Source organism: Kryptolebias marmoratus, linkage group LG1, assembly GCF_001649575.2.
Source record: "Kryptolebias marmoratus isolate JLee-2015 linkage group LG1, ASM164957v2, whole genome shotgun sequence".
NCBI classification, from domain to species: Eukaryota; Metazoa; Chordata; class Actinopteri; order Cyprinodontiformes; family Rivulidae; genus Kryptolebias; species Kryptolebias marmoratus.
The window spans coordinates 11,700,881-11,715,348 of NC_051430.1; the positions used below are offsets into that span (position 1 = coordinate 11,700,881).

The following is a 14,468-nucleotide window of genomic DNA, read 5'->3' on the forward strand; positions in this document are numbered from 1 at the left end:
GCACAATGGTTGGCAGCCATCACTGCTTCACAGTAAGGTCATCAGTTTGATTTTTGGCTGTGAAGGACGTTCTGTGAGAAGTTTGCATATCTTCCTTATGCATTTTTCTCCGGTTATTCCTGTTTCCTCCCACAGTCTAGTAAAAGTCCAGATTCTAAGAGAATTTAGATGTGTGTGTACATATGTTTGTCTATGTGTAGCCCTGTGATGAACTGATGACCTGTCCTGGCTGAATCCGTCCTTTATGACCAACACGGTACAGAAACGTGAATGATTGACTGCATGAGTCCAGTGAAGTTCGTAGATCTGAATCCAGTGCTGTTGTGTCTCCGACGAGAACATTTCTCCTCCGTGTGAAGCTAAGGCTCTTTTTCAAGTGAAAATGAATTCATGTCTATAGTTGGTAAACGGACATGCACGTGACCCAGCTGTTAGGTGATTATTGTGTAAAGGCTTTTGAAACCAAATGCTCAGTGGGATTTTTTTGAAACATCTTTCTGTCTTTTTTTTTGTCCACGATCTGTTTTGGTGTTCCAGCAGAAACAAAACGATAAGTAAAGCACGACAGATTTTAATATTCCACAGCTTGTCGGGTGGGTAGTAATGCATCAAAAAGTTGCTGTGCGTGATGGAAACACAAGTAAAAGGCGTGCAAACATAAGGGGTTTCAATTATTCTTGAAAGATTGATTTGCAAATATGTCGTGAGGAAGGAAAGACAATTTAGAAGCTGTTAGGCACACAGCGTTTCGCACTGAGAAACATTCAAAAGCTTTGTTTATTGACATGCAAACTCCCCAGGGGGTCTTTAATTTCTGTGTGTGGATGGGCAGCAATCCTGCAATCAGTTATTTCCAAAACAAAAAGTGTGGTATATAAAAAAGGGTGCTGTAAATATGCACCATGTCCATGTATTTAAATGTTTGTCATGCCTACATTCTTGACACTGTCATAGACTGAGCCTTTCTAACTTTGCTGAATTGTGGCCGCATTATAATTTAAGGCAGAAGGAATAGACGAGCATTTCAGGAAACTTCAAAGTGTGACCTAAAAAAAGAAATGCCTTTTTTTTATAATTGGGCTGTTCTTTGACTTTCTGTGCAGGTGAAGTCAGAGTATGCTCAGCTTAAAGAGGCCCTTGGTGTTGTGACGCAGGAGAGAGATTTAGCCCTTTGGGAGAGGAACCAGCTCCAAGGCAAACTGGAGAACTTAGAGCAGGTGCTCAAGGTAAGAAAAACTAGACCCACGTGCTTCCACTGGCCATTGGTACTGTTCGCATTTTCAGTTCTTGTAGCCCATCTGTCCTGGGATTCTTATTCAGGTTTTTTTTTTTTTTTTTTTGTGGAGCCTAACCCTTTACCAGTTCTCTCCCCTCTCCTACCTGTGCTACACTGCCTCCTTCTGGTTCTGTGCCGCTGAACTGTCTAATGTCCTCGACATGTCTGTTGCCTTCCAGTGTCGTGTTGGGAGGTCTGACCAGGAGCTGTGAAAGAATACGAGCTTGGAGCAGTCTGCCCCTCTTTCCTTTCCTCTTTCACCCTCTTATGTTGTCCAACCTCAATGGATCTGTTGCTACCTCCATTCCCCCTCCCCCCTCTCCCCTCTTCTAGATTTTAAAAGGTATCACTGCTATGTCTATCTGTTGGGGAGCAGCCCTAGTTAGTCCCATTCTGAATGTTTTCTGTCCACCTCAGTGGCTGTGCTTATATCTCCCTCTATTCGTGGGCTGCTTACCAGACATACAAACGATCACGTGGCTATAAGACCAGAGCACTGTGGTATGTGATTTATGCATGAGGCAGGATAAAGAGTTTGGCTTTCTGATGACGGGAGGGGGAGGAAGAGGAACTATAAAGAGAATGGGGCACCCTCCACGATGATAATGTCACCCACAAGTCTGATGACATTACCTATCTTAGAATTAAATTTTTTTCCGGCATGATAATCTCATTTGCTTCCTTCACCTTACAGTGTCTCAAATATTCACACATAGTGGGAGCAGCGATGTGACTGGATGACACAGGCACACTGTGTTATGAAGAGCCTAGCATTCAGTCTGTTGTACTGTATGGCTTCTTTGGTTGTTTATGGATGATCACGGACAAGTGAGCACGCTGCAGAGTTTGCTCACCCTTTTAATGTAACATAAGACCTCACATTGATCATGCAAAGACAAGATCCCCGAGGACTGGGTTTTTTAAAGAGTCTCATTAGCCAGACTTAATAACAGGTGTTGTGTTACCTAAAGGGGGCAGCAAATTTCACTGTTGACGAGTTTTGTTGTACAAACAGCAAAGCATCTCTAGTCCTCATCTTCTGCTCCAAATTTATTCAGATTTTATTTTTTTTTCTGCAGATGAATTGACATAAGGGTTTAAATGCATTTGTGAAGTGTGCACATGTCAACACCTTTGTGTTGTCTGCTGACTTGAAGACTCGAGATGCGTGTTGTGTTGGCGGAGCGCCGTTGGACTTTAGTTCCACTAACAGCAGCCCTCTCTACGCCCCCCCTCCCCCTGCAATCTTTTCCCTCTGGCTCTCCATCCCTACACCTTTTTGTGGACAGCATATGCGCGAGGCTGCGGAGCGAAGGCAGCAGCTAGAGTTGGAGCATGAGCAAGCCTTGGCTGTACTCACTGCAAAGCAGCAGGAGATTGACCTTCTTCAGAAGGTAAGGGAAATCTGATTGTGTAACCCCTCACAGCACCTGAGGACTGCGCTTTCTTGTTTGCTCTGGTTGTGGCGCATGTCATGGGTCAAGGAGCATTTTGGTGCACACCAGGGCCGTACATATTGTGCAACAAAGGCAAAACCTAACTGAAAGACTTCATAAATCATCCACAAGTTAGAGAAACCCCCTGACATTGATATGAGCAGCGCTACTAAAGGCATTCTCAAAATCTGAACGTGTGACACTTCAAAAGTACTCCTTGTGTTTGATATAAGCAAGCTGAGCCAAAACATAAAGTGCAGACAGATCAGAAAAAAAAGTAAAAGCATGGAATTCCTTGAAGGAATGCATGTCATCTGCTGCCTTTCATACCAGAGTTTTAAAGTAAGATTATCTTATGTTAAGAACAGAAGAAGATGTAGCTGTGTTGGTCTCTGCAAGCTCTCATGCAATGTCATATATTGTGCAAGATCTGTTAACACTCAGAGTATATGTTAAAAATGACCCTCAGTTACTACCAAACCAAATTTTAGCTCAACATATGTGAAATTGACTGAGTTATAGCCATTTTTGTGTTGGCTATGGACGATTAGCTATAGCTGCAATCTTGAAAGGGATTGACTCCAAAAGTGAATCAGTCGCAGCTATACGTTGATTGAGCACCTCCTGAGAGTTTCAATAAAATCTATGTAGTGGCTCATGAGATATTTTAGGAACGGAACAGACAAACACATGCACAGACACAGGCAAAAACATAATTGCTCACATAATCGCTCACAATTCACCTCTTGGCAGTGAACGATAATAAAAAGCCCGGCCGTTTGATGGTCGGACTTCCTCTTTTGAGCACTGGAGCTGACTGTTCTGTCAAAGCGAACCCAGCGATGGCTGATATTGCTGATAGTGTGAACGTGATAGGAATTGTCACCAGTGCCATCGCTAGAAAAACTGCTTGTGCCCCAGTGTGTTTGTTGTTGCAGAGGCCTAAAGTCACAGTCAGCCTTTTACAGGCGGCAGCTCTCGCTTTTTTTTTTTTCTCTCCCTCATTAACAGAAGCTCATTACTGCCTTATCTTCCTTCAGACACTCTCTGCTCTCTGTTTTCTCCTGAACTGATGGGCTGCGCGGAAGACTTATTAAATTGTAAAGTCCACACATGCTTTCATATTCATGTGGAACAGATGTTTCGAGTTCCCATAAGAAAATGTCACGTATTACGCTTTGTTCCTTCACAGTCGCAGTCTTTTTCTATTAAATCTCATCTTTCTTTCATGCTCTACAGAAGCATCCCTAATTACACGAGGAGACATATTGTCAAAATTTAAGATTTCAAATGGTGTGTGTTTGTACAAGTATTTAGTTGGGGATTAACAGTTATGTGCCCACATGCTGAATGTTTACTGAGAAATTCTTTAGAGGAAATAATTATAAAATGAAAAAAATAAAGAAAAAAGTCCCAACTAGACGATGCTCAGCATTATACTTTAATTAAATTTGTCAGTTTTTAGGGGTCTCAAACTGAAATCAGCCAACAGCTTGGCTGTTCTGTAAGTTTTGAACACATAGATGAGGAAAAGAGCAAGTCATAAAAAAAAAAATCTGTTTTGAAAAAGCAAAGAATGGCCATGGCTGCCACGATTAAATTTGATGTAATTTTCACATCACGAGTTGATCATTCTGTGGTCTCAAAGTAGCAAAGCTGGCCTCTTTATTTGGAGAAATAGTTTTTTTGTTTTATTTTCATGAAACAACATGAAATCTTGAGAAAACAATGCTTTGTTTCTTTGTGATTGTGAGATAAGATCCTCAGCAATTCTGACGGGTAATGTTTATTAGCTATGACAAGAAAACAAACTTTTCTAGGTCAAAATAACTAAATTATTAACCTGCTATTTTGAGAAATAATGAGAGAAATAACTTGTGTCATGTTAATGTCATGAAAATAAATGTTTCGACATGGCTGCTCTTGGCTATTTTTGCTCTCATTTTAAATGTACACAGGTTTGGGCTTCAGGTGTGTGTTACAGATGTGCTGGTGATAATCTATCATCATGTGACAAGTCCGCACTAAGAGTCACTCTCATCTCTGTGACTCAAATATTGCGAGAAGATGACTTAATTTCTGTTATATGGAAACCAAAAATGAAAAAGAAAAGAAAAGAATTGTGTTTTTTTGTTTTGTTTAAGTTTTTTTTTTGCCAAATCTGATCCATTGAGCTTGTTGGAGTCAGCAAGGTTAGAGTGGGAGGTTATCTGAAATGCATTCTTTGTTTCCCTTTTTATCTGAGTAACATTGCTTGATGATTTAGGACAAACATGGCTTCAGTAATATAACATGTAGAAGGTGAACATGGTGCAAAGAGAACCACAGTGGTGGTTTAGCAATAATTGATCTCTGCTAAAAATTAAGCTGCTGTTGAGCTATGCATCAAATATGAGTAAAAAAAAAACAAAAAAAACTTACTCCAGCCTTTATTGACTTTATACTCAATGAAGGTGGGCTTGTTGTTTTACCCGTTTTCACTTTGAGCTGCAGTGACTTTAAAAGTGTCTGTTCTGCTTGTAAAAATCCTTCACTGGTGGTTTAAACTAAACAACAAAAAGTGCTGTGTGAGTGAACTGCCCCCCCTCTGTTTCCCAGGCTCAGGTTGAAGCTAAAAAGGAACATGAAGGTGCTGTCCATCTGTTAGAGGTGAGCGTCTGAACATGGGGGGGGTGAGGGTGGGAGGGTTTGGCTGTGTGTGTTTTTGTGTGGATGCTGCCAAACGGTGAATTGACTCAGAGATCAGGCTGTGTGCGTCTGGATTTAAACATGTCCATTAGTTCCTGCCTTGAGCGCAGGGTTAAACGAACGGGCGACGTACATTTTAAAACTTTAGATTTATGTGAAGAGGCTCTCTTCGAACTAAATGTCAAACTCTTGTTATTCTGTCTCTGCATATGAGCATTGTAAACAGGTGAAATATCATGTTTTCAGAATGTGAATGAGTGATCACATGTGTAATCGTGTTATTTCTTTTCCTATATCTCTTTTTACTGTACGGGTGTATGTTTACACTTAAACAGAACCACTTGGACAGCATGCAGGTATTTCAGAATTGTTTTTATTTATTAACATGACATTTCTGACACATTTCCTAGTACAGACAACAGCTCCGCCACAGGAGAACTGTATCACCAGATAGCAAAGTTGATTATTTATTACGACTTCCGTTTGTGAATGACAACAAACATTAAAGATCTACATCTGGCTAAGTGGTAGGGAGCAGCTAACACGAACCCTAAACCAGGCATGAGCTGATCAAATGTTTCTGAAACAATTCTTAGCTTCCTCACAGTGATCTTTTCAGGCCTAACTCTGCTCACTCAGTTCTGTCCTGCAGTATATTGCCCGTCAAAGAGGGTTTCTAACTTCTGAAACAATTTTAGAAAAGATGAAACTGAACTGACTTCATAAAGTCTCATCCTATTATAGAGAAAAGGGTTTTCTGAATTATCAATCAAAAGGTTATTAATTGACTCCGTGCTTGTGTGAAAATGTAACTTTATTCAATCAGAAGTGATATAGTATGTTTTCACATGAGACAAAAATACATACTGTATTGTGTGAAAAATCTTGTGCCGTTCTTTCTTTCTTTTTTATTTTACATTTTGCTTCCTAGGAGCCAGACATGCTTGTGATGTTTAAAGTTGGTCTTGAGTGACTATATCTCAATCAAAGTTTTTCTTTGTTGCTGTTTTTTCACCCATTGTCAGTCCAGACTTTGTCTATGAACATTCAGTCTATATATTTTATTTGAGAAGCCAATCCATCATAGAAGCTCCTAATTCACAGATGAAATCAGAATTTTAAAACCAACCTTGCCTATATCATCTGTTGATATCGCAAAAACTGTATAGTATTAAATTGCTTTAATACAAATGTGGAAGATAACATATTTACAGACAGGCAACATTTTTGTGGGTGGCACAGTGGTGCAGTGCTTAGAGCTGTTGACTCACAGCAAGGAGGTTGCAGGTTTGCCCCTTGACCTTTTTAAGTGGAGTTTGCATGTTCTCTGTGTGCACGCAGGGGGGTTACTTCAATTATTCTAGTTTCCTCCCACAGACCAAAAACATGCATTTTAGGTTAACTGGTAACTCTAAATTGTCCTGTGATGGACTTGCGACCTGTCCAGGGTGTCCCCCGCCTCTCGCACAGTGACTGTTGGAGATAAGCACCAGGAAATGGATGGATGGATGATATTTTGGCACCAGCAAGGGGGAACTTTAAAGAAACCCAAAAAGCTGGAAATGCTATGTGGCACAAAGTAGACCAATTCAGTGAAGGATGATTCAACTTTTAGGTCCTATGTCAAATCTTCAGTGGACTTTTTCTTTATTAACTATTTTCCAGATATTTTTTATCTGCTTCTTTTATCCCAATATTCCTAATTTAAATAAGAGCTTGCAGGACCATTCTGACCGTAACTCTGCAGGCTGTTTTTTCACATAAATGTTACTCAGGGCCTCTTTAAAAAGAATACAAGAAGTCTGGCTCCTGTAAATTTGAAACATAATAAGATGAGGGATAGCGAAGCCTTTATTTTATTATTGATTTCCTTTTGTTGTTGTTACAAAGGATTGTGCCAGTGTAGAAAAATAATTGCTAATGGCATAATAAGTCTTAGCTTAATAAAAGTATTGTTTAATTATTTCGGCGTTTTTGAAAATGTATTTACCAGTAAAAGTGCTATCAAACAGAGTGAAATTGTGTATTTTTACCAAATGAAACATTGTCAGACAGTGATAAATAAATGTGATTTATTTATTTTGTAGCTTTGCATGACCGTCATCCAGCATGTGTGTGAAGGCTGTCTTCTGTCATACAGTTGAGCACGCTGGGATACTTCTAAAACTAACATTTCCTTATTTACTAACCATCTCAAAACTGTAGAAATGTAATTTCTGTCAGTCTGCTAGCAGCATGTTCTATCTAGCAGCATCCTGTATGCATGAATTGGACTCAGAGTTCTGAGCAGCACAAACTGGAGCTGTTTGTTGGGCAGAGCAAGAAAATTCCACGGTAGCTTCAGCGTCTTTCACAGGATCTTTGTTTCAGACTGCTGATTAGTGATGGCTGATGGTGTTATTCGACTTGTAAAAACAGACTTTTAGCGTCTGGAGTTTTTATTATACCTGCCCAATTAATTATGTTCAGTCTTCAGGTGTTTCTTCATGCATCAGATGTTCCTGCTCTTTAAGCACACAGCAGCCATTCTTTGATGTTTTTCTTATTGTCATCATGCCTCGAAAAGACCAAAACCAACAATATTTGAGCTCTCATTTGCATTTCTGTTAGCTGCGGACGAGGGCTGCACAGCATATTAAAGATTCGGTCATCATCTCAGTATCAATTTGAACAATACCTATATTGCAAATGACTCAGACTGCAAGAAATCATAGGCTGTTATATTCCACGCATTTATGCTCTGCATCCTAAAAATGTACTTTGGCCAATCAGATGAACTTACTGATGTCGATGCCCTCACCTGGTTAAGGTGATACTGGCTGAGATGCTGAAGCTCACACAGATGTGTCGAGTTTTGCGATAATGGAACAGAAACAAAGAAGAGATCAACATGTGGGTTTATCTCAGATGCTGACACATGTTTTTTGGATATTGTGGGATTCTGTGGAAACGTTATGAACTCCTAATATCTCACCTGTTGATGACAGCTGTTTGAATGGACTCATTTTGTAGAAGCTAATGGCTAGTCTAGTTGACAAAATCTTTAAGACTGAATCTGTTATAAGACAGTAATCCACTTTGGCTTTGACCTCAGTTGAATTAACTGTTAGCTTGTGATTCAGGTCAAAAATAAACTATATTTCTCCAAACTGATGTCATTCTACAGCCGTCTACATCAGGTGAGGTATTAATTGTTAACCTTTTCATAAAACCTCACTTCAAAAGATCTGAACTATCACTTTAATGCACATTTTATACATGACTTTTTACAGCAGGAAAACATTTCAGATTTACGCTAAACAGCACATGCAGTAATACTGAAGAAAACAGTGTGCTTTCTTGTTTTTGGAATAATTTTTTAGAATAGCATTTAACTATAAAAACACAGTTCATAGGACTGAAATGTTGGTTTTGTGCTTTTACATGGTATTAAATCAATAAGAAACATGTAGAATGTCGTCATTCTCATCCTCTAAGAGTTTTAGTTTTATTTTGTGGCCTAATAGCGTTATTGTACTGTAGTGATGCATGTCGTGTCAGATGTAATGTAAGAAAACTTTATTTTTCTTTCCTCCGTAATGACTGATCTGTTGAGTCTAGTTAGTAGTTAGAAGGTCTGTATGTGTGTGTAAACAGTGGCTAGTTTTTTTTTTCCATGTAAATGTGTTGAGTTTTCCTGTTCACACCATGGAGCTCTCATATTTTTTTCTTGTCACTTTCTTTCTTCTTCTTCCTGCCCTTCTTTTTTGCCTCTCTGTGTATTTTTTGTCATTTCCCCTTTCAATGACTCTCCTCCCTCACCATTACCAGGCCAAAGTCCGCGAGCTAGAGGAAAAATGTCGGTCTCAGAGTGAGCAGTTCAACCTCCTGTCAAAAGAGCTGGAGAAGTTCCGGCTCCAGGCTGGGAAGTTTGACATCCTTAGCTGTGAGCCCTTAACTTTGAGCGAATCTCCCGGATCCCCCAACAAATCCTTATCACAGCTCCTCAATGGGTTGGCTGCACCAACGGAGAAAAGTACGTGCAGGAGCCCAGTGATGGTCAGAGCTGACAATGTCACAGCATTGATTATAAGACTACATGCACTCAGAGTTTAAACTTTTGTGTTCTCTATGTATAAAATGAGCATCAAAAAATCATTTAGGCACAGAACAGCTGAATGTTTATTTTCAGTCACTTGAAGCTACTCTTTTCAAAGTATGAAATCAAACATAAAAAGGTTCTCCTGAATTATATCAAATGATGGAGTTTGAGTTTACCCCAGTAGGTTTCCAGGTATATTGATATGCAATTCCAAAATGTGGGTCCACACTCAGTGTAAACAAAGCACTCAGCTGAATCCAAAAACCAAGTGGAAGTTTGAGTCATGTGATTGACCTACATTAGGCTGGCTGTAGTCTGTGTAGGTAAACCAATATCAGACAAGCCCAGAATCTCAGAAGACATTTACGTGGAAATATAGGAGTGACTCTGCTGCTAAACATGAGGAAAAGGAGAAAGATGGAGTAAGACAGCTCTCAGGAATAAATATCTGGGATCAAGCAGGTTGATGGTGCGCCACAAAGACAGAGCTCAGTAGTCAAACGCACACAGGTTTCGAAAAACCTCTGCCAGATCAGTGGGTTTAAGGTTTGACCTATTTTCAGTCACTTCGGTTGTTTCCGTGGGTGAATAAACTCACGTGCTAGGTGGCATCCGGCCACAAATTTTTTATTTAAAGACACATTAACCATCAATATGAGAAAAACATGGTGCAGATTAAATTTATTATTTCAGTCATTTTTGGGGTCCTGGTCTTTATAACTTTGAAATGAGTTGATAGCTGCTGGCAGGAAATACAATAAGTAGGTACACATCAGAGAAAGAATCAGTTTTCTAACAATGAAAAGAGAAATCTCTGAGAAGCATCTTGGTATATTCAGTCGTAGAAACTGAATAAAATAATAAATTAATAACAAATTACCCCAAACTTACAAAGTTCACTGTTTTCGTTATATATACAATTGAGCAATAAAAAAGTTTTATTTATTTCTTTTTTTACTGAGTGGTATCTGTTCAGTAGCAGTAAATAGGTATCTTAATTTACAGTAAATACATGTACAATTGTCAGTTAATTGTTACATGAAAGCTGCACTTGCGCACGTTGATATTAGTGCTGTTGTTTTGCGTTGTGACAGTCTGCTGAGAGAATGTGTGTCCGTTCCACAGAAAATGAGGCTCCAACAAGCAGATCTTTGATATCTGAGTTCATCCGACCGCTTCAGATCAGTGGGGACAAACCCGAGCTCCTCTCTGTCAAGCCAACATTCCTCAGTCGCAGTCGGGCCAGCAGCCCAGCACGAGCTTTCCTCTCTGAGGTACCTGCTAGTGTCCACCTGGATCCTGTGTCCATCATACTTTAATAAACATTTCTCTTTTCCAAATTGAGTATGCTGAATAGAGTGGCAGCAAAACATTTGGACACACCCCTTCATTTATATCAAGCTGAAGGAATATTGTGAACTTCCGGCAGTGAAAGGAAAGGCAAACATTTGTTCTACCTTTTATATCCAAATTAGTTTGTTGTGTTGTGCACGAACTGCCACTGGCAACAATGTGAGCAGACCAAACTCAAAAGTATCTGTAAAACACCAATAAAAGGTGGAATTCACCAATCCATCGCCCCACTCATAGCCTCGCTCTCCTGTTGTGTAGCTGACAATTATTTTAATTCATGTGTTGTTTTTCAGCAGAGAGAACAGAACGTCCACAAAGCAAAGATCCAGATTCTCCCTTTTACTCGTACAGGCCACTTCCCTAATGACGCCTTTTAGTAAATTGCACTCAAGGTTAAACACAGAACCAAAACATTTAGTTGCGTTTTATGCTAAACGAGTCAATTATTTGTGTTTGTTTCTTCCTTTGTACAGTGTAAAATAATTTTTGACATTCTGAACGTCAGAGCATGAAGTGAACTAAAATCAGACTTTGTGTTTCGTCCTTCTTTAGATGGACAAAGAGCTCAGCTCAACAACCAGGTCCAAACCACGTTTCACGGGGAAAGTTCGTCTGTGTGTTGCTCGGTATAGGTAAGCACACCTCTTCACCTTCCCCTAATGTTGGTGACGTATTCCTCCAAAACTATTGGAAAGGTTTTCTTAGTGCTTCAGTTCTACAAAATGCAGGATTTCTTTTGAATTTTCAGTATTACCAGAAGGTTTTCCAATACAAAACCTTTAAACCCTTAAAGGAAATCCACCTTTTAACAACGTGGTTGTAAAAAACTCTGTTTGTTGTTAAACCTAACTGACTGCTAATTATGTACAATTTGTGGATGAAGGGACATTATTTTCAGATATTTACCTTTTTCTAACAGAGCTGCACTGTGTTGTCTGATAGGTGATTGATTAGCTGTTGTCAAGGATAAAAAAAAAATCAACTGTCAGAAAAAATAAATGCAATCCACACATTTACATGAAAGAGGGCTAAAGCTAACCACCTTGCCGTGCTCAGGTACCTTATCCTTGTAAAAAAAATAGAAGAAAATAAATATAAAATATATAAGCTACATATTTTTAAAGCAGCTCCTATTAAACACGTTATTTTTAAAATCGTACCAGTTTTGTAGGGTTGACATAACAACCAAATAAGCTCAGAATATATGTATAAAAATATTCTCTTCTGATTGGTTTAATTGTTTGTTTATAATATCACTAGTTACAATCCATATGATGGGCCTAATGAGCATCCAGAAGCAGAGCTCCCCCTGGTGGCCGGGAAGTACCTCTACGTTTATGGAACGATGGACGAAGACGGCTTTTATGAAGGTTTGACATGCTTTTAAATGTTGTTCATCTTTCCTGTGTTAACATGTCACCATGTTACCAGCTAAATCCTCTTTGTGTTTCAGGAGAGCTGCTGGACGGACAGCGGGGACTCGTCCCATCCAACTTTGTGGATTTTGTCGACGATGAGGAAAAGCCTTCTGTCCCGCACAGGGAAACAGTAGCTAAAGAACCTGGTTACCTCAACCACAGTAGCCTGGGGCCTCAGCGACTTTTGGCTGGCACGGGAACAAGAACGGCCCTAAGCAGTCTGCTGTCGGATAGTAAACTCGACTGTCTGAGCACCGGCAGCTTGGGCGTGGACCTCCTGGGCTCCTCCAGCAATGGGACGGGAACCTTGGACGTCAACATTGATGAGGTCGGTGAAGACATTGTGCCTTATCCTCGCCGCATCACCCTGATCAAACAACTGGCCAAGAGCGTGATTATTGGCTGGGATCCTCCTGTGGTCCCACCAGGATGGGGCTCCATCAGTGGCTACAATGTACTGGTTGATAAGGAGGTTCGGATGAGTGTTCCCTACGGGGGCAGGACAAAGTCTCTTATTGAAAAGCTCAATCTTGTCACAAACACTTACCGGATCTCAGTGCAGAGCATCACGGACCGAGGCCCGTCAGACGAGCTCCGGTGCACTGTTCTCGTTGGAAAAGACGTGGTGGTGGCGCCGTACTACCTACGGGTGGACAGCATCACGCAGTGCTCTGCTGAGCTCTCCTGGATGCCCAGCAACAGCAACTACAGTCACACCATCTTCCTCAACGGCGCGGAGTACGACATGGTCAAGGCTGGGGGCTACAAGTACAAGTTCTTTAACTTGAAGCCAATGACAGTTTACAAGGTGAAGGTTGTCGCACAGCCACATCAGGTGCCTTGGCAGCTCCCAGTGGATCAAAGGGAAAAAAGGGAAATCTCTGTGGAGTTCTGCACTCAGCCTTCAGGTCAGCCTCTTAAACTGAACCCATACTTTAATTTCCTTTGTAAACTAAATTAAGGCGTTTTGTTTCTTTTGTAGTTAGAGAGCTGCATGGATGATAGGCTGGAGGTGGAGTAGCATCCTGTTGTTGCAGAGGCAGAGTTATGCTAGTTCATCGTAAAATCAGATTGGTTGCGGGGGGATCTTTATCATCACTGGGGAGCAGCAGGCAGAGAAGACTCTTTAGGATCTAAACAGTTGCAGACAACAAGGATATCTGACTGTGATAGACAAACTTAACTTTGGTACTCTCATTTTGAGAACAACCTTCATCATACAACAAAAATAGAAACTTGAGACATTAGCTAGGTTTCAAAATAGAAAAAAATTGGTAATATACAGTTTATCTTTGATCACTGTTTTAGCTTTGTGTTTTATTCCAGCTGTGTAGAAAACTGACAAGAAAACAGAATGAGAACTCTGACTATCCTCATTTTGTTTTTTTATTTCATACTGGAGAAAGCCACACAGCTCACAAATAACCGATACAGCACATCTTACATTAATTTGACTTTTAAATGCCTTAAAAAGGATACACCTGTCATGAGAAAACTCAAATAGGGCTAAGCCCCCAGTGTTTCAACATTTTAAGAATGCCTCTGCCTGTATCGCCACAGTAAGATTGACTATTGGCAGAAAGTCAGTCAGGCTGTAGAAATGACTTTTCCAATCAGCTGGTTTGTTTCTTTGAGCTTTAAAACTGCAGAATCAATTCTTTAGGTTTTTGTCAGCATGGATTTTTATCTATAGTCTCGTCACCTTTGTAAATTTTGGTTGTGCCTAACAGAAACCTACCTTTGCATTAAATCTGAGCCACAAATGAATGGTAAACAGATGTTATCGTTAATGTAGACTTTTACCCTTCCTTTATGGCATTTATTAAGCAAAACGCTTAGTCAGCCTTCAAATGTAAATATGGCTTTATTTATCTTATTATCTCCCGCAGGTTATTTTTTTTATTCCTTAGATGATCTAGCTCTTCAGCAACAAAAGCTTCACTCTTGTTTACTAGCTTATGGTAATTTAGCTTGTTTTTTTAGTGTTGGGCAGTAAAGGAATAAGAACACCTTTTAGTGAAAAAAACACTTGAAACATTTTTGTAAGAGCATTCACGGTAGGAGTTCTTAGGGTTTGTGTAAAAGGTGTATTCTGGATAAAAGGAGGCTTTTCTTCTCCTAGCCCCTTCTACAAAAGGGCTAGTCATCGCTAATTAAAGCTGTTAATTTCCAAATAACAAAACGATCTGTTTACTAAAAGCACATCGCATTTTCAA

At 40.0% G+C, this 14,468-nt stretch overlaps 1 protein-coding gene across 20 annotated transcripts in view; it reads left to right on the forward strand.

Annotated features, from left to right (window-relative positions):
* rimbp2 (RIMS binding protein 2) overlaps nt 1-14,468 on the forward strand; it is an 87,393-nt gene that overhangs the window by 54,810 nt on the left and 18,115 nt on the right. For 15 of the 20 annotated variants that reach the window (XR_001809074.3, XM_017435321.3, XM_025010371.2 and 12 more), the window contains 9 exons: nt 1,104-1,226; nt 2,566-2,670; nt 5,311-5,361; nt 5,736-5,756; nt 9,211-9,415; nt 10,607-10,755; nt 11,387-11,466; nt 12,095-12,204; nt 12,288-13,160. Coding sequence is in view for 19 of the 20 variants with exons in the window: in XM_017435321.3 (XP_017290810.3) it covers nt 1,104-1,226; nt 2,566-2,670; nt 5,311-5,361; nt 5,736-5,756; nt 9,211-9,415; nt 10,607-10,755; nt 11,387-11,466; nt 12,095-12,204; nt 12,288-13,160 (1,717 nt within the window). In the remaining variant the exon portion in view is untranslated. The remainder of the gene's footprint in view (nt 1-1,103; nt 1,227-2,565; nt 2,671-5,310; nt 5,362-5,735; nt 5,757-9,210; nt 9,416-10,606; nt 10,756-11,386; nt 11,467-12,094; nt 12,205-12,287; nt 13,161-14,468) is intronic. The other 5 variants (XM_017435322.3, XM_025010372.2, XM_017435324.3 and 2 more) reach the window with 3 other exon arrangements.